Raw genomic sequence first — 25,169 nt, forward strand, 5'->3', positions numbered from 1 at the left:
AGCTGTGGTAATATTGACCATGCCTTTCATCAACTGACTAACATAATCGATGGCTTGGATATCATTAACCTTCCCCTCTCGCCTGCCCTCTTTATAATTATCTCTCCGCCTTTCTAGCTTCTTTCTTCTGTCCCTCTGTTTTCTCCTTTATTTCCGGTGAGATAACATCCGCGCTGCAGCGCATCAGCTGATCGATGGATGGACTGATTGATTGAGCTGCTCCCTCTTGTCTCTTCTTCTTCTTCACTTTCCAACCTCAGTCTTTCTTTCCCCTGCCTTCACCAGCCCTTTTTCCCCTCTCACTCACTCTGATTCTTTCCTGCTCTCATGTGAATCTTTCCAGCATCATTTTCCTCTAATCAAATGTCCCCATCTGCCTCTCTGTTTTTTTTTTACAGGGCAGGAAAACACTGAACCATGTTGCTCTGAGGTGTGACCTGTGGTGAACAGGGGAGGAGGAAGAGGAGGAGGAGGAGGAGGAGGAGGAGGAGGAGGGAGGCATAGGTGGGCAGGACGGAAGGAAGGAAGGCAGGCAGACAGGCTTCAGCCACTTCTCCCTTTAGGCAGTGCTTTGCAAGCTCAAAGCCATGGGCAACACAGCCACCAAGTTCCGCAAGGCTCTGGTGGGAGGCGACGAGGCCCTGGCCTGGCAGCTGTACGAGGGGAACCCTCAGTTCAGGGAAGGCCTGGACCCGAATGCATCGTACGGAGAGCAGTACCAGCACAACACGGCCCTGCACTATGTCTGCCGCCACGCCATGACACGTCTGCTCAGGTACGAAACTCTTTTTGTTTGGTTTGGCTTTGGGTTGAGAATATAAACTTCTATCAGAAAGTGCCGTCTTACAGTTAGGCATTATGGATGTTGCCTTCTTGTTTTTTTGGATCCAGAAGTGATCATATTTGGACCACAAGGTCAAGCACGAGTCATGCCCAAGGCTAATTCACCTGCTGGCTAATTAGATGGTTAATAACAGTAGCTGAATATTTATGTGACTAAAAAAGCTAAGAGAACTTGTGCCAGGTCTCTTGCTTGCCGCTCACTTGCCCTTTGGTATGTCTTTGGTGGGAGAGTGTGTGGAAAGTAGCAAGCTAACAAGCCAGGTATGGTGAGCGCAGACAATGAAACCTACTAATTAGCGCTAACAAATAAATATAACACATATATATTTAATAGGTATTATAACAGAATATAATAATAATAACAGAATTCTAATCACTAAATATCCTGAGCACAGTCTTTTTGGACAGCCAGTTAGTACAATGTCACCCCCACCAAGCTGTGTATTTGTGTATATTTGGCACAAACACCACAATCACAGTTCACAAGTTCATTGACCGTAGCTGTGTTGTGGACAGCCAGCAGCTCCTACTCAATGACTGTATATAAAGATGGACGATGTGTCTCAACGTGTTTAACAGCAGAACAGCTTCTTGTGTTGGTCTGAAGCCGACGTTCACAGATAGGGAAACTTCAGTGACTGTAGTGATCGTTTTAGTTACGTCTCCGCTCGCCGCACCTCCTCTACTCTGCTAATCAGGAACAGATCGGCTGCAGGAGCCGTGTTTGTCAACAGAGCTGTCAATCATCCTTTTTACAGCATCAAATAACTCATCAAAAATAAACTTGTCAGTAAAATGAACACGTGGACGTAAATCAGCATGATAAGAACTAACTTTAATTACAGAAATCATGTTTCAGAAAAATGTATTTGACTTGTATTTTGATTTTATAGTTTGACTCATGTCCCATCTGTTAACATGGAGGAGGCGGGCTTTATGACCTATACTGCAGCCAGTCAGCAGGGGGCGATAGAGAGGGTTTGGCTTCACTTTTAGGGAGCTGTCATGTCGGCCATCTTTTTATACAGTCTATGCTCCCACTTGTACCTGTACAGCTAGCTTGAAGGGAAAAAATAGCTATAGAGACCCAACACATTTTTTGAACAAGGCTGTACACATTTTTATTTCTGTCTGAAAGTTGGAAATTTTAATATGGATCCTGCTGAGGATTGACTCTCTTTTGGAGCCATCCTCAAGTGGCCGTTTGATGAACTGCAGTTTTGGCCGTTCATATGAATCTGACAGTTGTTTATGATGCTATGTAACATCGGCAGCTCTGTAAGTGAGTCATATTAAATTGACAGCAATTAGATGTATGTCAGCTTTAATCGACTTCTGAGAGTCACCATTAACATAGTTTTAAAGGAAAGTATGATGACATAATGCACAGGGGTCAGTATAAAAACAATGTTACAGAATAGAAACGTTGATGTTTTCCCAGACAGAAATTACATCACACAGAAGAGCACTGATTAAGCGCACCTACAGCCTCAGAAAGGACCAGTTATTGCAATAAGTGTGAGAGTCTAAACAAAAAGCACAACATGCAAGGCGCACTCCAATATTACACATGAAGTTCAGTGTACGCTACTCAGCATCTGTGACGGTCTCCTGTGGATCTGCAGGAGCTTTACTGAGTGGAAACGGAGCCTGTGCCTTACTAGGATATAAAAGTCATGATATATCTGCATCTGGTGTGGTTTTGACCTTTCTTTTTTTTATCTCTTTCTTGTGAGGCTCCAAATCTTGTGAAAGTGCCAGGCTAAATTACCACTTAAAGCGTGCTAATTAGACTTTACAGCATGCTTATTGTGCTGTAAGGACTTTTGTTGCTTCCATGCTGGCTTGAAACAGGTGTGCACACACACACACACACGCACTCTCTCTCTCTCTCTCTCTCTCTCTTGGATTACGTCTTCAGAGGAACAACAGAGTGGAGTCGCTGAGTCTGACACAACCTAAAAGAAAGGGGTTAAACTAAAAAACATGCGGCACCACTGTGTCTTTTCCCCCCCTGCAGGGATAATCAGGCTGCTGGCCGTGACCGAGACAGCTGATTCCGTGACTCAATAGCCCCCGTCACCACCTCCTCCTTTTCTCCTCGCACTCTTCCTCTCTCTTGCCCTTTCTCTCCATGATTACCGGGTAGTTTGTGGGGGTCAGAGGAAGCAGTTTGAAAAGGCCAGTCAATTATCTGTGCATCTGCATGTATGCACATGGGCATGTGTGTGTGTGTTTTGAGGAAGGGGAAAAAACAGCGACTCCACGGCTGCTTAATGCATCCGAGTCTGTGAATGTAACACAGTGAATCATGGTGTGCTATTTGTGTCCCTTCCTACTAACCTATAATGGGCCAGAGAGGCGTGCTGAAGGCAGCGCTCTGCTCCCGATAAGTATCAGAGGAAATGCTTCTTTGTTCCAGCAGCTCTTTTGGACAGAGGCAAGCGGATAGACGACGGAGAAATCTCAGACAAAATAAAAACTCAAGAGAGGACAAGCGTGGGCTGCTGGATGCAGAGTCTGTTTTTTCACATTATTTTTAACATGAATATGTGCCATGTCTACTTGCCCTCTTCTTGTGCTCTCAGTGGGATGATTTGGCTTGTTAGCGTATGAGATATGTAAACTGGTAGCCCTATTACTGGAAGAAATGGGTGTAGTTCAGGAAATGTGACCCTTCCTTCCACAACATCTCTTTGAAATATGTAAATAACTGTGTCTTGATTTCCTGTTGTTTCAAGGACGCCAAAACATACAGAAGATTTATTTGTCTCCTTACAGCAACTTCCCCTTTTTCTTATTGTGTGTGACTTCAACACGCCACAAACTAATTCAGCATTTCAGACTCTCCCCTGAGATTTCCAACTTAAATCAAATCACAATCTGGCGCTCGACAGTTGCAGCGAAACATGTGACGTCCCCCCTAGCCTGTAGTTCCTAGTAGACTGATATTAGGAGCATCCATCCTGAACGCAGGGCTTTGTGCTTGTATGTGTGTGGAGGTTTTGTGGGGTGGTGGGCTGAAGTGGAAAAGGGAATAATTAGTGATTATTGCTGTGTGGGTGAATTGGCAGTTTACTGTCATTAGGGGGAGGCTGCAGGGGCTTGTTGCTGACAAGATGAGAAGGTCAAAAGAGGAAGACTGAGGCTGAACGGCTGCACAATGAGGAAACATTCAAACTCTAATTCAATAGTGGCTGCTGCTGCTGTGTGTCCAGATTACAGAGGGAGCACAGAGGGAGAGGTTTGGGAACAGTGTGTTTGTATTCAACCAGTGGGAATGCAACGACATCCCATTATATTATCTGTCTTTGATGAATTTGCGCTGCTGAAAAGGTTTTTTTCAAATGCATCACTTTAATCCGCAGATCAAAAAGAAACAGGTTGTTCTCCACATGCAGCTGCCGTGTGATGATGTAGGAGACGATGAGCGATAGAAGACAGGCAGGACGTTGTTGAGGAGGAGAGAAAGAAAGCAAGAATAGGACAGAAAGAGAGGTAGAAGTTTTCCAAACACAGAAACCTAAAGAGGAATAAACAGAATATGCGAAGCTAAATGAAAGAGCGGAAAGCTAATCAGTAAATGGAGATTGTGACTGACAAATAGCAGAGAAAAACAATTTACTAGAACTGCAACCACAGCTGGGCTCTGAGTGCGACCTGAACATCCATCACTGTCTGTGGATGTGTGTGTGTATGCGTGCGCCCGCCAGCCAGCATGTCCATTATTTCAGAGATGTTAAACAGAAACAGTCAATACTCTGCGATCGTTCTCCTCCTCCATCTCTGCTGCTTTTCTAACCCACCGACGCTCATATTGTGCTACAACTCACTACCATATTATCCTCACGTCATCTGCCCTCATCCCTCCATCTACTCCTTCCTCCACCTTCCCGTTCAGCACTTAATTGAAGCCTTCTTCCTGTTGCTGTCAGTGCTTTCTTCTCTTCCCGCTTCACTTCATCTAAACGGCTTCTGTTTTATTAAATCTCTCATTTTCCGCCCTGCATCGTAAAGGTCCTTCCTGTTCAGTAAAGAGGGGAACCCCAACAAGCGTAACGTGCACAACGAGACGTGCCTCCACGTGCTGTGCCAAGGCCCACAGATCCTGCTGCTGTCAGAGGGAGCGCTGTCACCCCGACTGGCCCGACCGCAGAGGGACGAGCAGCGTCGTGCGGACTGCCTGCAGGTACAAACACACGCTCAAAGTGCAGCTTTACATATTAGGGGTGCACGATATTATCAGCACGTTAGCGGTATCTGCAGATATTGGCTTGAAAATCACATATCAGCGTTGGCAGATATGCCGGTATTTTCCACTGATAAAATAATATACAAATAAAGACTAAAAAGTCACAGAAACTCGAGCCAATGAATAGAAGTCAACAACTTTCTCAACTCTTAACGAGCTAACAGTTAGCTCACGTTCTCGTCATTTTACTGGACTTAACAACATCAAATACGCCGAAGACACACTCGCGGCCACGCTAAAAGAGAGAAACATAAACAATGCAAAACTAACTTACATATTCATGGATGCACACACGATAAAAAGAGTCTGTCAGCGATCACTGATGTCTCCGTAGTAGGTGCAGTAAACAAGTCCGGGCATGTCTCCCTCTTTGCCGTGTTTTGGGGGGGATGCTGCATTCAGGTGCGCTCAGAAACGTGAGCGATCAGACATACACACGATAAAAAGAGTCTGTCGGCGATCACTGATGTCTCCATAGTAGGTGCAGTAAACAAGTCCGGGCATGTCTCCCTCTTTGCCGTGTTTCTGGGGGGATGCTGCATTCAGGTGCGCTCAGAAATGTGAGCGATCAGACATGTGACCTCTTGTACAACGCCTCTTCCGTCAAGCGTTAAGAAGGGTGCAAGATGTCTGCTTTTTGGCAGTTTTTGGCCACTACAATAAGAGTAGGCACGATATCAATTCCACTACAGGGGAGACTTGATGTTCTCTGCCATTAGGTGGAAAAAAACATGCGAAATCGACAATCGGCAAAAGGGGTTGCAAAATATCGGATATCTGCAAAAAATCCAGTATCGTGCATCCCTACTATGTGTGTAAAAACGTGCGTGCTGATGTGAAAAAGCGTATCATACAGTCATTGCTTTCATATAACTTACGTTGTGTGTGCCTTTGTGGGTTTCCCCCGCTGCCAGATGATCCTGAGCTGGACCGGGGCCAGGCTGGAGGGAGGCCAGTACGAGAAGGCCAATGTCAACGCCACCGACAATCACCACAGCACATGTCTGCACTACGCTGCCGCTGCAGGCATGAAGAGCTGTGTGGAGGTGAGCGAAAGTGTGCGGACCACCAAACCCGCATGATATGAGCTTTATTTTCTGCCCGTGCTCTCTGTGATTGGATCTGGCAGAGCAGGAGAGTGAGTAGACAGTACTGTGCCAGTCCCTGCATTAGAAGCATCTGCTTTTGTTTCATTACTGTCAGGTCCAAGTACTGCTTCCTCCCTTGATTTTTACAGCTTTGAATTAGAAAGGAAATCTAGTTCCTGAATGGAAAGGAAATTGAGTTCAACTGTGATATGAGCAGCCGGGGGAAAAATAACCCAGATATTACATTGAAGATAAAAAGTTTGAACACTCATTCTCTCTCTTCTCTCTTCTTTTATTCGCCTCTTTCATAAACAGCCAACACCTCAATCTTTCTGCGTTTTACTGAACTTCCTTTGACTGTTGTATTTGCTCCCCTCTCCCTTTGGCCTCTTGCTTCCTTTGTTGTCTTTTATTGTAAGTTCCTTCAATTTCTTGTTCCTCTCCATTAACCGTCCCTCTCTCTTTTTTCTCTCATTCCTTTTATCCTCTCGTTTTTCTTCTCCCTCTAGCTGCTAATCCAGAGCGAGGCGGACCTTTTTGTGGAGGACGAGGACAAGTTGACGCCGTGCGACCATGCCGAGCGGCATCACCACACCGAGCTGGCCCTCAGCCTGGAGTCACAGATGGTTTTCTCCTCCTCCTCAGCTCAGCAGTCGAACACAGACGCACATGGTGAAACCAACCTGCTGCAATACAAGGAGGTGAGACAAACAGTCACGAGATCAGGGGGTTCCCTGCTGGCTGGACTCTTTAAAGTATGGAGTTATTTTTATGCTTTATTTAGGTCATTAATAAGTCAGTGTGGAGCTTTCTTGCCTTGGAAACATTAAGTCCTCTGGTTTCCCCGTTATGTCATTATTTCTCTGTGCTGTTTATTTAATGATATTTTAGGTATTTGTCTGCCGGTTTTCATGGTACTATGATGACACCTCCCACATCTTTACTCTCTTTACACCAACCTCTGTGGACTTAATCCAGTCATCTGTCATCAAACTAAATCTGAAACTATGTAATAAGTCATTTGTTTCATAAATAAATAAATGCATAAGGGAAGCCCCCCTCCCTGTGAGCGCAAACACATGCTAACGCAGGGACAGAGAGAGACCGCTACTTTTTTACAACTCTGTTGGTTTAAGTTTTATGTCAAAGTGTGTACCCAAAAAACTCCTATAAAACACGGTGTATAATAAACTGCATCTTCCCTACGTAATACACAGACATGGATCATTTATGTTACAGTGAGAATCATCCTGTCTGGCACCTGGCGCTAATGCTTTCTTCTTCTTTTGTCTTTTCATGGCGGTTAGCAAACAGCTTTCAGATGCGCTACAGCCACCGTCTGGCGGTAGTACCGCATTACAACCAGGTGCCGGTAAAAACAATGGAAAAATATATTTCTAAGATGATATAATAGTCACTTGAACAATTTTTTTATAAATTAAAGTGGTAATCTCGAAGATCTCAGTTTTGTTCTCTTTGGCGGCACCTATGGCGATAAACGGTAATTACGGGAGCACACTTCCAAGATATCCAGACAGTGTCGCATGTGTGACGTCCACGGTTGGCTCCGGTTGTAACAGATTTTCCTGGCTGACGGTCGCTTTCCTTTTTCGACTGTTTTCCTTCATCTCTTTATTTTTGAGGTAGTATCTGTAGTCAGCGATCTTTATATAACTGTTTACTCACAACAATTGCAGAGACTGGAAAAGCAGCAGCTTAGCTCCGCCTACCCTCTCTGGCAGACCAACCACTGCTGGGTGATGGAAAACGCGTCACTAACTGGGCGCCGCTTGTAATGTAAATGCAAAGGCTTTCATCAGTGGGCCATAGGCTCAATCACCATTGTGTTACCTCATTCGGTGATAGATAGGGACTTAGCAGACATTTATTTACATGAATATCTTCCAGATTATATTAATGATTTAATGACTATTCAGATATTCCAAATTCATGACCCATCCCTGGTGTGCGTCAGCTTGCTTTACCACTCAACGGCAAGCTTACGTCACATGACTTCAAATGTAAACTGTGTGTTGACTCACCTGTAGAGTTTTAAGATCGTAACATACAGAGTTGGGGATTGGGACTATGTATATTATAACAAATGGAAGACTAATGTGTGATCAGTGTTTTACTTCAGCCAACAAAAGTTGACCAGTACACGAACCTGAGCTTCTGCTAGTCCAAGCTTTTATGTAGCATTGTCGCGCTTCCATTTGTGAACACACTGAGCAGAACAAATCTTCTGCACTGATTGTGCCTGTGACAGAATTATTTCCACCAACTTCAAATGGCAACAAATTGTGAGCAGAATATCTTAATTTAGGTCACAAGTTCCTCCTGTTTTTACAAGTTAAGTAATACCTAATCCACCTGCCCTCACCTGGCCTCATGTTTCCAGGTGCTGGTTAAACAGAGGGCACCAGCACAGTCATCTAGCAGCAGCTGCTGCCAACTGATAGCAGTATGATCTTTCCTCCTGCAGCCAAATCTATGCTAATACTTAATCTGTCTTTCCTACCACCTCCACCAACCCCCACCCTCGCTGCCCTACATCCCAGGCCTCTTCATTTTTCTCACACTTTTTCACTTCCTTCTCCATGCCACAATCGCTCATTCTCAAAGTTTTGTTTTTTTGTTTTATAACTTTCTCCTCTCTCTCTCTCTCCCAAAGCTTCCCCCTTTCACTTGCTCTCTTATGTTTCCCCTCTTCCACATTTTTTTCTCACTGTATCTTACAAATACTTCTCCTGCTTTGTCCTTTCAGCCTTATGAGGGATTGAAGCTTCAGGATCTGCGCAGGCTGAAGGATATGCTGATCGTAGAGACGGCTGACATGCTGCAAGCCCCCCTCTTCACTGCTGAGGCCCTGCTACGAGCACATGGTGTGTTTGTCTTTTAAGAGAAACAACACTCATTAGACTTTTAAATCCACACAGCGCTGTCATTATAAAAGGTACATACATATTCCCTTCCTCTTAACCTGCCTTCATAACCTCACTCCCTCTCTCTCAGACTGGGACAGGGAAAAGCTTCTGGAAGCCTGGATGTCGGACGCTGAGGGCTGCTGCCAGCGCTCAGGTGTAACCATGCCAACCCCGCCACCCAGCGGATACAACGCCTGGGACACCCTACCCTCACCTCGCACGCCCAGGACCCCACGCTCACCCCTCACACTCACCCTCACCTCCCCGACCGACAGCTGCCTCACACCCGGAGAGGAGGGCCTGTCTACGGTGAGACACCCAATTACATGTGCAGGAGAAGTGTTGCATAGGTGTTTAAATTCACCTTCAAAGATGCAGCAAATGAGCGGTTTTGTGAATGAAATTATCTTGCGGATTAATGAAGGATTACTGGGGCGGCTTTGGTGACAGGAAAACTAAACATCAGAGAGAAGTGTTCCTTGGGAGCCAAACAGTTTTTAATGTCCTGTTGGAACTAAACCAGGTCCTGCTTCAGTATCTTCTCTGTGTAAAGAGCCATGTGTTCAGATTACATGAATTAACATATTAAACAACCTTCCATTATCTATCCCAGCTGTCATTGGGCGAGCGGCGGGGCACACCCTGGTCTGATCAGGGAACCCACGCATGCACAGGGAGAACATGCAAACTCCGCACAGAAAGTCCCACATTGTCCCAACTGGGACTCTAACCAGGAGCCGTCTAACTGTATGATGACAGCAGTAACCACTGCACCACCGTGCAGCCACATGTTAAACATATCATTCTTTTTCAGTCCTTTCTTATCAAAACAAAATGTTTACACCAGTTGAACAAAATGAAACTTTCCGTTTGTTTGATTACAGAAAGTTAATGTCTAATCCTATCAGAGCAAAGGAGGTCAAAGGTCGGAAACTTTTCCTTTTCCTACGTCAGACTTGGTAAGGGCAGGAATATAGCTGTGTTAACGATGTACATTTTAATAGAAGTGCAGAAGTCCACTTTAACAGAACTAGGTTTGAACGTTTAATTAAAATACGCATTTCTATGCTTAACAACAAATTAATAAATGGGCTAAATAGCCTGCTGATAAAATGATGATCATTCTTCTGGTGATTCAACTGGCATTAGCTTTTTATTCCCCTGTCAACAGTGTGGGAGGTAATATCTCATATTATACAACAGTGAGTTCAGACCATGTAATCTGATTGGATAAGAGGCATTCCATGAGTGCGTATATAGAGAACAACATCACTGGGACTTTTCACTCTGTGTATCACTCCGCCTCAGCCAGGTGTTCTGAATACAGCTGTGTATGTCTACATTGATCAGGCTGGTACCTCTGAATCACACAGCGAACTTATGTCATGAATTAAAACAAACCGATAAATGTACATGATAAAAAAACAGCTGATATGTGGTAACCTGTAGACACAGGGTGCAGGAGAATGTTTGGGTTGCTTGGCAACAAAAGTACAATTTCAGTTAAGTTGTGGAACTAGTTGAGCTGGTGGAGCAAATAGTATAGCAAATAAATAGATGTGTTTTGGGATGTGTTTCTGTAATTTTAGGAGCTTAAAAAATATGGATACTTTATTAGATGGGCATAAATGACATGAAGGTGCTAATATTCACAAATGGAGGATTACAGATCAGTTTCATTGGCTTGGTTATGGTCTATAAATGACGCTGTTATCTTGTCCCTCCCTGTGTCTTATTATGACAATAACACGTCCAAAAGTTTGAGTTTATGTAGTAATTTTTTAAATATCACTGCGATATCATAAAGTCTCAGATAATCTCTGAATATCATGCTAACAACATCCTTTCTCCTCTTCTTCCTGCAGTGTGGAATCTGTCTCTGCTCCATCTCCGTGTTCGAGGATCCAGTGGACATGTCCTGTGGACACGAGTTCTGCAGAGCATGCTGGGAAGGGTAGGCACCACCTGAGTTTTTGTGCGTATGTACAGTGTATGTTTCTGCATACCTCAGAGTGTCAATCTGTGTTATGTGTGTCTCAGGTTCCTCAATGTAAAGATCCAGGAGGGCGACGCACACAACATCTTCTGCCCGGCGTACGAGTGCTACCAGCTGGTGCCGGTGCATGTGATAGAGAGTGTGGTGTCCAGAGAGATGGACCAGAGATATCTACAGTTTGACATAAAGGTTAAAAAAAATACACAGTTCATCTATTTAATAGTGTTTGTGTTCTCATTACAATGCTTTTCTTCCATCTGTGTCTTTGACCTTTGCTTTGGTTCTTGCTGCATATTCGTATGAATTTATTCTTTAATCTGTTTCTTCTGGGTTTTTTTGTAATTTCCCAATAACTTCTGCTCTGTACATCCCCTCCCGTCTTGTGCTGTCTCCTTCCTCTATTTCCTCTATCATTTATTCATGCCCTCTCCTCCTCCCTGCTGCAGGCGTTTGTGGAGAACAATCCCGCCATCCGCTGGTGTCCCGCAGCGCGTTGTGAGCGGGCGGTGCGGCTCACCCGACCAGGCCCCGGGGACAGTGACCCACAGAGTTTTCCCCTGCTGCCCTCCCCAGCTGTCGATTGTGGCAAGGGTCACCTCTTCTGCTGGTACGCTTCATGATTTGTTTTTTACCAACAAACAAAGAACTTAAGTCATCACTAACTTTAACTTAATTCTCCTTTTTCCTGTTGTTATCGTCATGCTTCTCCTTTTCTAGTATCAAGTGACAGTTGTTATGCTGTGTTATTCCCAGAGCATTGTATAATACACTACCTAATTCCCTGTTTATCTCCCTCCCCGTCTGCAGGGAGTGCCTTGGCGAGGCCCACGAGCCATGTGACTGTCAGATGTGGAGGAACTGGCTCCAGAAAGTGACAGAGATGAAGCCTGAGGAGTGTAAGTCTCTCGCTGTGACCTTAATGTTTCCAGGAATTTTCAGTGTCACTGGGGATCGTTTTAGCTGCGGCTCAGTAAGCTGGCTCCACAATAAGCCTGTTAACAGCAGCTGTCAGGACGCCATACCAGGATGCGTCCTAATATGTTTTTATAACGTAGCGGCAGGTGTGCGGGTCACTAATATTTGCCAAATGTGCAGGGCTGGTGTCCGATGATTGAGATGTTGTGTGTGTTTGTGTGTGCTTTCCACAGTGGCAGGTGTGAGTGAAGCCTATGAGGATGCTGCTAACTGCCTGTGGCTGCTGACCAACTCCAAACCGTGTGCCAACTGCAAGTCACCCATTCAGAAGAATGAGGGCTGCAACCATATGCAGTGTGCCAAGGTTTACACATTAATCTCTGTGTCAGCTGTGTGTCTGATCACCGACTATAAATACCTCTTTATTATGTGCTGTGTTTTAGTAAGACTGATGAAATTACCTCCCTCTGTCTCTGTAGTGTAAGTATGACTTCTGTTGGATCTGTCTGGAGGAGTGGAAGAAGCACAGCTCGTCGACAGGTGGCTACTACCGCTGCACTCGCTACGAGGTCATCCAACAGCTCGAGGAGCAGTCCAAGGAGATGACTGTAGAGGTACAAACACAAAGATATATTTACCTGCTCACATTTCCACCTGCGAGAGCGGCTCAATCACCTGTCAGATGATGCATCAGTGTGGCGCATGCTTTTGCGCCCTCGAGCATTTAATGTTCTCACGCACAGACGTATACACTCTCAGGCTTTTTCAGTGAAATATGTTTTTTTACAGGCAGAAAAGAAGCACAAAAGTTTTCAGGAGCTGGATCGTTTCATGCACTATTACACTCGCTTCAAGAACCATGAACACAGTTATAAGGTAAAGCTCCACACACACCTTTAAACCGTGCAAAGCTGAATTTCTGCTTCTTAAGACATGCATTGCAATCTGTTAGTGATGAAATATTTGACGTGTATTTTTTCTTCTTGTGTGTTAGTTGGAACAGAAACTGTTAAAAACAGCTAAAGAGAAGATGGAGCAGCTGAGCAGAGCCTTCATTTGCCGTAAGTCTCTCCTCTCAGCCTGCAGGCCAGATGTTTCAGTATGTTGTTTTTTACTGATATCAGGTGTATACATCATTTAGTGTTGTTTGTTTTTTGTTAATCATAATACATTAATCCATCTGCAATATTAAACTTGCTGTACAGAAGCTGTAATAGACTGTACCAGTGTCTTGTTATTCCTAACAGGAGAGAATATAAGTCGCAGTCTGTTTTTGGGGGTATCCCAGAGGGAGAAGGGTTTCTAAAGCTATTTATTTCAATAGTATTTCAATTTATTTTCATTTGAAACACATTCAAAACACACTGTTTTCGCCATGTTGACTTTGCAATCCTGCTAGCAGCCTATGTTAATGTTGATTGTTGTGAGGATGGCGGCTGCACTGGCGGCGCATGTCCGTCACGAAGCGTTAGCTAGCTTACAGCGCCATCGTCTGAGTTAATTACCGTAACGCAATAAAATTCCTCTCTCTGCATTTTATACTGGTATACTGGTCACACCAATAAATAGGACGCAGCCCACTTTTGAGATAAAAAAAGTATTAAAAGTGCGTCTTAGACACATCATTTTACGGTAGGTTGTGTTTTGCTAACCTCTCGTGTGTCTTGGCCCAGGTGAAGGCACTCCTCCAGACACGCGGTTCATCGAGGACGGCGTGTGTGAGCTGCTGAAGACGCGACGCGTGCTGAAGTGCTCTTACCCTTACGGCTTCTTCCTGCAACAAGGCAGCACCCAGAAAGAGATATTTGAGCTCATGCAGGTAAGTGAATATATATCTGTGACATGAATGAAGAAAAGAATAACGACTTTAAAGCCCCTCCAGTGACCCCGAGAGACTGCTGGGTTCAGTTAGACCACACAGGAATACACTAGTTAGTGATCACCATCAGGTTTTTTATTAAAAGGATACAAATCTGTCCGATAAGAATGACCTTTATGGGACGTTTTATAAGATACCAAGTTAAGATTTAATTCCAAAGTGCATTTTTTATGTTGTAGCATCAATGTGCAAAAGTTAAAAATTAAGAGCTTCTGTTTCGCTGATGTTCTGTATCCTCATTTCAAACCGCTAATCTGATTTGCAGGTTTCCTTTTGGAGTTTATTTGGCGACGCCGTACATTTTCTCATCGCTTGGCTCACTTGTGATAACTTGAGGACAGTCCAATAACGTTTCTTTAAGTGTTGAGATTGTAGATATTGATACTAAGACTTGGCAGAGCCTTGCAAAAACATTTGCACCACCAGACGTCTGTTTGGTCTATCTGTCAGACTTAAACAGGATGAAGTCTTCTGTGAGACACTCAAAATGTGCTAAGCTCATGTCTTATCTCTAGTAGGAGTTCAATATGAGTTGTAAATCCCTTTCTCTTCTTTTCTTCGCAGACGGACTTGGAGATGGTTGTGGAGGATTTGGCTCAGAAGGTGAACCGGCCGTACCTGAGGACGCCCTGCCACAAGATAATCAGCGCCGCCCGTCTGGTGCAGCAGAAGAGGCAGGAATTCCTGGCATCGGTGGCGCGTGGCGTCGCTCCCAACGATTCTCCAGAGCCTCCGCGCAGGAAGTAAGGACAAACATGCTCACACAATTACATCGTTTTTTTACCAGCTAGTGAAGGGATGGTTATAAACTACTCTTCCTCTTCTTGTCTGTGTTTGTTCCAGTTACCCTGGAGGATCATGGGATTGGGAGTACCTTGGTTTTGCCTCACCTGAGGTAAACAGGAAGTCCTCCTGTCACACTGAAAAGCTAACATGTTTTTGTTCTGCTAACATTTTGGTTAAAACCCAGCTAATGCTATTCCCTAAACCTGCTCTTAGTCATCTAATGCACGACCACGGCTGCAGCTGACTTAGTTTGCTTGTGTGTGTTAAGATGGGGAGCCGTCACTCTGTGCTGGGAGCAGGAGATCAAAGAGAGAGACAGTCGCAGGTAATGCACCGTAGATCCCGGCATTTTGTGCATTGGCTGTTCTTTTTTCCGTGCATTAGATTGCGATGCTGTTTAGAGCAAAATAGAATTACAGCACAGCTTTTGGAGTTAGCAATGTAATAACGCAGCTTGGATCACTCTTTGCAGGATTATGCTGACATCCAGTACCGCCGCAGACACAGGCCACGGCGCAGAGGAGACATGCTGAGTCTGCACAACCTCCGAAGCAGCAGCAACACGCCAGAGACCAGCAGGAGGAGTGACAACACAGGTCCACAGAACCTTTTAACGCACTATACAATCAACCTTTATTAAAGCCCTTTAATGCAAACAGGAGGCAAAAAGGTGTATGTACTACAGCAGTATATCTGCACTAACTCTTGATCCTAATCCAGCTTCATTCTTTGCCTGCGCTTATAAATTTTGACTTGTCATTACACCAGACATCCAGCAAATGGGATTTAAAGTTATAGCTCCATGAATCTGTTCTGGTCGAAGCACACAGACACATTGATCACTGGGATCAATTGGTAATCAATCTATACAAAGCTCTGCTTGTTTTAATACCACGTTTTGTATTCCAGAGGGTCCAGAGAGAAGCGAGGGCCGCAGGAGAGCGCTGGGCTCGCTGGATGAAGACGACCCGAACATCCTGCTCGCCATCCAGCTGTCCCTGCAGGAGTCCCGCAGAGAGCGGAGCCTGGAGGGGGGGCTGGAGAGGGGGATGGAGGGACGGGTGGAGCTGGAGCGAGGACTGGACAGAGGACAGGAGAGGAGGCCGGGTCCCACAGGAGACCTGGGCGGCGTGGCTTTGCACTCTCTCAACACAGACGGTCCTCCGGGTGCTAGAGGCCCCTCATTCCCGACCTCTCTCCTGGATCCTCCCCGCCCCCCTAATAGGACAGACTCCACTTCCCAGCCTCAAACGTCTAGCTCCCTCCCCCTCCCTCCCCCGCCTCCCTCTCTCAGTGCGGAGCTGCTGGAGCTGGGAGACAGCCTTATGAAACTGGGGAACATAACCACTCCTTACGAGCTGGACGCACACACGCAGGAGCAGCTCTGCTCGCACCACACATACAACCACAGTGCACTCACCGCTCCATACAGCATCGAACCTGCTTACAGCGACTGCAGCCATAGACAAGACCAGAACGCACTGACCGCTCCATACGTGCTCGACCATATTGCCATCACAGATCCACGCTATGACAGCAAAGAGCAGACTTACTGCCACCCCAGTGCTTACTTAGCTGAGGCTGAGCACACTGCCTCCTGCGCACTTGAACGCACCCAAAACCCCGCCCGTCCCAGTTCCTACAACCGGGAACACGCAGCCACGTACGACAGCGCCCCAAAACCAGACAGCTCTTACACCGCCCTCCAAGAACACAGTAGCTCTTACGCTCAGGAGCGTCCCGCCGCCTGCGCTCTCGAACGCCCGCCCAAATCAGACCCCCAGCCCCCCGCCCAGTTGTGCCTCCCGTCTCCAGAGCTCGAGCCGGAGCTGCTGCTTTCACCCGTGATCCCGCCGGGGGGCCCTTTTACCCCCAGCGACCCTCAGAGTCTGGAGGCCCTGGACCCCACAGCCAGTGCCCAGCTGCTGGACAACATCATGGCCTGGTTTAACAACAACATCAACCCCCAGAACAACCCCCAGAGCCTCGCCCTCATCCCTTCCCCACCCACCACAGAAACAGACTCCTCCCCCGACACACACACCGAGACTGAGACAGAGAGCCAGACCTCCAGGGACGTGACCCCTGCCCCGATCTGGCAGCCCCAGGAGGGCGAGCCGGAAACAGAGAGAGGGTCAGCGAGTCCCCATCCAGGTGCTGCGGGCACGGAGCTCCAAAAGACGTCGAGGCCCAGCACCCTGGACCTGGAAAACAGAGATGCTGGCGAGGAGGGTGTGGACGCAGGGTGTGTGGCCGACCTGTCGCTGGACGCAGCGCACACACACCCATGCTCACACTCCCAACGCGGAAACAGCCCCGCACACACTGCCCCGGCCACAGACAGAGACTTAGACCTCATCCTTCAGTTAGAGGGGGACCAATCGCCTGAGGAGTGGGAGGAGCAAGTACACCTGGTGTGACAGAGCGAGGTGGAGAGAGAAGGTCGAGAAGAGTAAAGGAAGAGAGAGGAGAGAGATGAAAGAGAAAGAAATCAAAGATGGGAATATAAGAAAGACGCACTGATGGAAAAATATAACGTTGATGCCTCAATGAAAGATGTAGGTCTCTGGGAGTCGAGTGTTTACTGTGTGTATTATACTGTATCTAGAGAGGACTTAAAGACCTGCGGACTTTGTCCAGTAAAGATGATGTCATACGCATTTTTTTTTAAGTGCTTTTGTCTGTTCTTCAAAGCAGACAAACTTTTCTTTGAAACAAATGAGTGTTTAAAACAGAGATCATCAACGGAAAGCTACTGATATCATAACACATAAAATGCTGCACATGTTTCCTTACTTTATTTATTGCCCCCCCTCCTCCTGTGTTTGATTCCTCAGTTCGTCCAGGGTGAAGTTTTGGTGCTGATCATGCTGAAATCCGAACTTGCCTCCTTTTTAGCCACACTTTTATCGACAACCCGACCCAACCGCGAGCCTGTTCACAGCTCCTGGAGCCAAATACGACGATAGCTGTAACCTCGGAGCTGGTTTAGCGTACTGTACAATCAGAGGGCCTGATTCTGACGTTTGGACCTTCACGCACACTGTGCCTGCTTTTGTTAGAGAGCTAACGCACTACTGATCTGTCCTTTTTTTTGGTAGGCTGCGAAAAACAACGCTACACCTGTAAACGCTAGTACGACATGCTAACGATAGTTATTTTTGTTTTGTTTAATTACGCAGAGGCAAGATATTCTCCCACAGAGAGAGGTCAAAGTTCAGTCTCACCTGCAACATAGCACCATAAGAGTCAGTAAGAACTGGGTGCATTGCTCAAAGACACTTCAGCATCATGGTGCTTATTTTTTAGAGGGGTTTAACCCTCTATTTTCCAATCCATCAGTTTTCACATTGAGAGTTTCACCTGCAAACTCTACACACAAAAGGATACTCTCATCTTTTAGCCATAAAATGTACTTATTATATCTTAACAAAAACATTATAAGGTATTGCATCAAATTATTCAGTGGTCATTTCTTCTACATTACACTGAAAGGAACGACCAGAGATAGTGCAGAAGTTACTGTTAAAATCCTGAACAGTAAGAAAGACTTTTGAAAAACATCCGTTCTATTAATTTAATAAGAAAAATAAATCTTTTTAAAAGATTCTTTACAAATTGATTCACTCAAAGCAGCAAATTCAATCAACAAATTATGAATTTTATAATAAAATTAGATCCACTTATGTTAGAAAAATGAAAATCCACAATACTATTTATATTCTAATACCAATATTCAGTATGCTTCTGTAATGCTGCACATTATACTGTATACCCCAGCGACACTTTGAGATTTCCTTTCTGTCCCTTTTCCAGATCAGTTTAGTTAATATTCAACTTTTGCAAACATTTGATTTGCTTCATGTAACAGCACAAACTAACATGACGTGTTTGTATTCTAAGAACTGATTATAATGTCTCTTTGCACATTCAATCCCAGAGAAAGCAATCAGACAACACTGTAAAGAAAATGCTCATATTTAGTTTGTTGTTATCATATCTACTCCACTACTGAAGGCTGGTGCGGTGTCTGATGATGGGTTGGAGCTGGGTTTGGTTTTTTAACTGTAATTTATCCTTTTTTTATTCTTTATTATAGAGATGACATTTCTTCTAGTTGAGACTACGGGGTCTTTGGGTCTGTGTGCCTTTTTGTTTCAATCATATTTGTTTGTATTTGTTAGCATCATTAAACAAAGTGGATGAGAGATGATGGAGAACACAGCGCCACCAACAGGCTTTTGTTGCACATTAGTGTTGCTTAGCTTTCCACTTCATGTCTATGAAACGTAACTGAAACCCAGAGATATTTTGGTCATGAACAAAAACTGCTTTTGAAGCCACACGAAAGATTTAATTTGTCACTTATTTACTCTCAGAGTTTCCACTATAATTAACCACCAGTTTATTTGAAAGTTCAAACTTAGTTGGACTTTGAATTTGTTTTCTTTATCTTGACCCTGTAAGAGTTGCTGTTCAGCCAAACTTTATTTCCCCGCCGTAATGTTTACAAGAGAGTTAAACACTGCCTGCTGTGCTGAGATATGATTTGGTGCTTTGAGGACTGAAATGATAATTAATGGAGTGTTTTAATCATTCTTTCATGGTAGGCCAAACATATGAAAATACATCCTCTCTAATAGCAAACTCTGAATTTGTCCCTTTACTAAAGTATCCAGTTACACAGAATGTGATATGCAATCAGAATGCATAACTTCTACATGATAGTTTTAGTTTAAAGAGTGACGTCTGGAGTGCTCCGCTGAAGTGATCTTGACTTTAAAGCCCTAAAAGAACACCTCTATCTCTCCGTAGTGAACATTAAACTGTGAAGGTGCTGAAGAAGACATTTCATTAAGCCTTCAGAGACGTGAGGGCAGCAGGTCACATTGTTCCCTGAAGAACGGCTTGTTTAACGGGACTGCACACTTTTATTTTTGGTTGCACGGTTGAAACAGGAAACACAATGGAAGCACTGGGTCTTTTAATTTGCACAAGCATGCTTTTAATGTGTTAAGCTTATCGAATGGTGTCAGGCAGGATGGGAAGGACTGATGAGTGTGGCTTTTATTATTATTATTATTTCATTTTTTTGGTTTAGATTTTAATTTATAGTGTGCCATTTTGTATTCCACATATAATGTTTATACTTTAACGATCCCTCAGCCAACCACTTCAGAGTTCAAAAGAAATGAAATTGCACTCTCATAGATTATACTTGATACATTCCCAGTGGGTCCATAAAGGAGGTTTTGATGTGCGGCCAAAATTGTAAATGAAAGTGTCAGTGCAAAGTTTACTCTCAATAAAAAGAGCTGAAAGTGTGTCACTCAGAGTTTTCCTTTAAGTGCTCTGTGATGGTATTTTCCAAAGAGCTGTCAAACAAATCTGCAAAAAAATATATATATATATGCTGCTTCACATTACTGTTGTTCTCTCCCTGATCTATCTGTGATTAGAGCATATTACACTGTACATGTGAGGGTTTCTTGTTAGAGCTCTAAGGGTGCCATATTGTCAGTAGCAACATGCCAAACCAACTATTTCTTAAAGTTAAAAATATAACTAGGTCAATGCTTTGTTTAATGATAATTTTGTCCATTTTAATAAATACTGTTTGCCATTGCTGCTGCAGAGTCCTGCTATCAGTTAAAAGAGTCCTGCACCTGTAGCACATTGTAAAACAATAGTGGTCAAAATGCTTAATTAAATAACTCTCTGCTACCATCTAGTGGCAGTAAGAAGAAACTACAATAACACCAGCACACTTGGTGAAGTTTTTAAATGTAATTCTGTACCTTGATTTCCCCAAGATATCAAACCACCACCTTACCACCTGAACTCTTGCCATACTCCAGATACAGATTACCACAGCACACTATGAAGTTTTTGTTGTTGTTGTTAGTTAAGAAAAACCCACATTAAATATCAGATTCTGATTTTGTTCAGCTGGTGAAGTGAAAGAGATTCACTACACACAAAATTGCAATATTTCTTGGAAATCAGAAATAGAATAGCATTTTTTACAGCAGAAATTCTGACTCGTTTCAGTTGTTAATGGATCTAAATAACCAAATTTCTGCTCTGAAAAAGGTCTATTTAGCTCTTTTTGTCTGCCCATACTCCAATTAATTGTTTATTGTCACATTTTATTTATCTGTAAACTATAAAAGTTTTTATCTGTTTATACAGTTTAAAACACTTTGTCAGCCAAATATATCTGTAAATATCTAACACACTGAAACATATTTGATGTTTTATTTTCGTTCTTTATAATATTTAGTTACAAAACCGAAGCAGATATTTATTTATTGTGTAGACATTTGCCTTCTAAAGGTCTGCTGTTCTGAATGGTATCATAAAGTAGTTAAAAAATAAATACAGTTAATTTTTAAACATTTAAACCAGGTTTTGAAAAAGGGAGTGATGCCCTTCATTACTCTACCGTTAGGCGGCACTGTCGTCATTACTAACGGTTCCTCTTTGCTGTCGCTCGTTAAATGACGTCGTATGTGCGCGACTAAAACGTAATTCATACAACAGCGGCCTGTGTTCTCACTTGAGCGCTGTAATTTTTGTCTTTGGTGGAGGATATTTCTCTACAATCCGTCACCATCATGAAACTAGTCAGGTAAGTGCCTTTGAAAATTCGCCGTTTATTGAGTGCTGTAATATTAGATGATGAAAACAAAGGGATGCCGATGGATGAATGTAGATGTAAACCGGGAGACGGTTATGAGGCGGGAAGCTGTGAATGAATTGAATGGACGCTGTTCGGTATTACAATGACCGGGAACCAAGCTCTGAAGTTACCCGACAGTTACATACACGCATGAAATGGGCATTGTAACTCCTCAGCACAGGATTCAGCTGCAAATCACGCAGTTTTTCTTACTAGCCTACTTTCCTACTTTCCCACTTTCCCACTAGCTACAATAATCGTACCGACATGAATGCTAGCTTACCCACAGGCCCTCTGTTTGTCTATTCTCTGCAAAGTTAATTGAACGCTAGCATTGAGCAACATGATTAAACAACCTTGCCAGATACATTCTTTAAAGTATCATTACCACCCAGATGTAATATTTGAGGCATTGTTATGATGGCGTCCCTTTTGTATTTAAGTGCTGAAAGCCCTATAGCCGTTAGCTAACGTTAGCAAGGTAGCTAGCTTCAGGCTAATGTTAACTTGATGTGATATATGATGTTGATAAATGCTCGTGAACAATTATAAAAAGTTGAGTTCAAAGCCTGATGTGCTCACACTGTAATTTTGTTCAATGATATTCTCAGGTTTTTGATGAAACTCAGCCATGAGACGGTTACCATCGAACTGAAGAATGGCACTCAGGTCCATGGCACTATCACAGGTAAGAGCTAGCTGGAGCAATGTGTGTGTTGGTTACCTCTATCCAAATATTAAGTTAAAATGGCATCACTCATGTTAAGGTTTAATTTGATCCCAAATTGCATTTAGGGGTTATACTAAATATACCCTCAGCAACAAAATAGGTTCATCAAGTGGAATCTAATGCTGCACAACACAACAGTCCTGCAATAATTTGAACTTCATGCAATATAATGCTCAATTGTTGAAGGAGATGTTAACATTTGGGAGCTACAATTTGTGGTGCTGTTGGATTATCTTGTGAATTGGCATCTTGTTTTGCAAGTGTGTGTATTTCCTTTTTTCCTGCCAGGGCAGCTTCTTTTCCGTTTTTTCTCCTTTTTACTCCTCTTACAGTTGGCAACCAAATACAACCCTGTCTGGTTACTCCATGGAGCTTTCATATCAGAATCAGAAATACTTTATTAATCCCCAGGGGGAAATTTGGGCGTTACAGTTGCTCTGGCACATATCTGTGTTTCTTACGTGCTGATCTCCTGAATCCCAAATAATTCCTAATGGCAAAGATGCTGTTTTTTTTCTTCACCAACCACCTTCTTGCTGCGGTTCTGCCCTTAGCCCGCGATGGTGCTAGCTAACCGCGCTTTCACCACTAAATTTAGGACAAATAATCTGAGGATATCTAACAGCTGGTAGGGCTTATATCTGATTGGCATGGCACATGTGCATAAAGCGCTTCAGGAAGTCTGTTGTGATACGTTTATATTGTATTGTCATATTGCCATAATGATGAAAATGTCATCTATTGTGCAGCCCTGGTTGCTCACAGTGTGTACAGCTGAACAATTTATTTAAATGTTCCTATTGACATGTCTGCTGGGTGTGGATATGTGTATGGTTGCACCTGTTGTCTCAAACATTAAACAGGGCTGTCACAGAGTCAACCTGTGCACTGCTGCAGCCAGGAGATAAGTTGAACCGCTTGAGGTCAACAAAGACGCACTGTTCAGAGGCTTCTCGGTTACTCATTATGGAGCTGTATTATGTCACACAGCTCCTTGCCAAGCTTATGTCACAGCTTTTCCAGAAGTTCAGTATTACCTGTTCACACTGTGATGCAAGACTAAAGAGTTGTTGTTTTATTAAACGTTAGGCTTCGTCTTGATCCAACGCTGGGACTGTTTTAAAATGTAGCCCGTTCACTGTCCAAATACTCTGGCTATATCTCTCTGAACTCATGCAGGTATTCTGTCATTTAGAACGTATGTTGGCTGGTCTGTTGAAGTTCTTAATCCCTGTATCCTTTTTGATTTCTCATTTAGGTGTTGATGTGAGCATGAACACCCACCTGAAGGCTGTGAAAATGACCCTGAAAAACAGGGAGCCCACTCAGCTGGAATCGCTCAGCATCCGCGGAAACAATATTCGCTACTTCATCCTTCCCGACAGCCTCCCCCTGGACACCCTGCTGGTCGACATCGAGCCAAAGATCAAGTCCAAGAAGAGGGAAGCAGGTGAGGAATGTCTGAACATTAAGGGGTTCAGAACGGAGATAATCATAATACAGCACACTGGGCCTCACATGTGGCTTTCTCTTTTTTTAATGGAAAGACTATACTGTGCCTTTTTAGAAAAAGGCTTCAATCTACCCGTTTTGTTTTTTATCAATATATACAGAGACCATATACACTTGTAATACAATACAGTTTGTGAAACTGAACTCTGTTTAGAAGCGGTGCCTTCAAACATTTACATTTTGACTCGGTTAATTGTGACAACTCATATTTTATACTTTAAAGCCTCAGTGGCTCGACTTCACAAATAGTGTCCGTACGTTTATTGGTTCTGTTCATAGTGTCAATGTTTCTGTGTTAAGTCTCCACAGTGATGCATGAAGTAAAAATATGTACTACAGAGCAGAACAGTTCTTTGTCACGGGTTGTATTGGTTTTATCGCTTATACAGAAGAGATGGTCATACAACATACAATACATCATGAAATGGGAAGACGTTTCTTATTCATGAATTAAGACGACAGTCTAAAAGCTTCCATAGGCATGAAACTAGTTGACTTAATCTTTGTTTACCTGCCACTTCAAGCTGATTGTCCTTGATTCACTCCACTGTAATAGTTGACGGTGCAGCAGGATGTAAAAGATGTGCGTCATGGCTTTTTTGAAAGTGCCACCGTGGCTTAATTTCTGAATGTAATTTAACTTTGTTTGTTTGTCTCAGGTTAATGGTTTCCTTTTTAAAAAGGGACTTTGTGTAAAGTAGTGAGTTAATGTACACAAGCGCGTTAAACTCGTTTGTTGGGTATCACAGTCTGTTGGACAACGGTCAATGTTTGACAAATGTTTCTCACTCTCTCTCTGTCTTCTCAGTGGCTGGACGGGGACGAGGCAGAGGACGAGGGCGTGGCAGAGGAAGGGGACGAGGACGAGGCGGCCCGAGGAGATGATCGCCAGGCCAAACATTTTCTGGCCACCACCCCACTGTTTGTACAGGATTTTTTTTTCTTTTCTCGGAGGAAACATTTTGTGAATTTCCATGTGTTTTTGTTAAGTTGGTTTTTTTTTTATTTTGTACATTAAAATCCTTGAGGATAAACCTGACTCTGTGTGTTATTGCAACATTAGTAAAGGTTGTTTAAGTTTACCTAACAATATTTTCAGTACATGGCTGAATAAAGCCAAAAGCTAATTGGCTACAAATCCATGCAAAGATACTTTATACTCTCTCTAAATAATGGTATAAAAGGCTGAAAAAGACCTGTAGACATTCTTTGCCGGGAAACATAAGGCTTTGACTTTTAATATTCTCAACTGAGACTGCAAATTGCAATTTAAGTGTTATTTATTCAGTGCTTTGTTACATTAGCTCTAAGGCCACCCCATAGCTCCGTAATTGTTAAATTACAGAGACCTAAAAATTGATTGGCTTTTTCAATAATGTTATTAAGATAAGAAAAGAAACTTTATTGTCCCTGGAGGGAAATTTGTCATGGACGTAAGTGCAGTGCTGCTCACAATCAATACATTCATCATACCAATCATACAATACATACAATCATACAATAACATGCCCACTATTGTGATTGTCAGGGAGAATTCATAACTAAACAGTGTAAAAATA

At 43.6% G+C, this 25,169-nt stretch overlaps 2 protein-coding genes across 2 annotated transcripts; both read left to right on the plus strand.

Moving 5' to 3' along the window:
- Window positions 1–503: 503 nt before the first annotated feature.
- LOC138609038 (ankyrin repeat and IBR domain-containing protein 1-like) lies at window positions 504–20,010 on the plus strand. The gene is made up of 20 exons (XM_069681643.1): window positions 504–775; window positions 4,861–5,032; window positions 6,010–6,141; window positions 6,693–6,884; window positions 8,951–9,068; window positions 9,199–9,419; window positions 10,976–11,064; window positions 11,151–11,295; window positions 11,553–11,713; window positions 11,914–12,002; window positions 12,255–12,385; window positions 12,501–12,635; window positions 12,811–12,897; window positions 13,016–13,082; window positions 13,695–13,840; window positions 14,465–14,643; window positions 14,744–14,795; window positions 14,955–15,011; window positions 15,159–15,282; window positions 15,596–20,010. Exons 1-20 carry the CDS (start codon window positions 588–590, stop codon window positions 17,104–17,106), a joined length of 3,996 nt encoding a protein of 1,331 aa, XP_069537744.1. The 5' UTR covers window positions 504–587; the 3' UTR covers window positions 17,107–20,010.
- Window positions 20,011–21,200: 1,190 nt separating this feature from the next.
- On the plus strand, window positions 21,201–24,644 carry snrpd1 (small nuclear ribonucleoprotein D1 polypeptide). Its single transcript, XM_069681656.1, has 4 exons — window positions 21,201–21,317; window positions 21,980–22,056; window positions 23,357–23,548; window positions 24,419–24,644. Exons 1-4 carry the CDS (start codon window positions 21,304–21,306, stop codon window positions 24,493–24,495), a joined length of 360 nt encoding a protein of 119 aa, XP_069537757.1. The 5' UTR covers window positions 21,201–21,303; the 3' UTR covers window positions 24,496–24,644.
- Window positions 24,645–25,169: the final 525 nt, after the last annotated feature.

Source organism: Semicossyphus pulcher, unplaced genomic scaffold (genome assembly GCF_022749685.1).
Source record: "Semicossyphus pulcher isolate SPU_LCO1_2020_fin unplaced genomic scaffold, fSemPul1.0.p SCAF_5, whole genome shotgun sequence".
Classification (NCBI taxonomy): domain Eukaryota; kingdom Metazoa; phylum Chordata; class Actinopteri; order Labriformes; family Labridae; genus Semicossyphus; species Semicossyphus pulcher.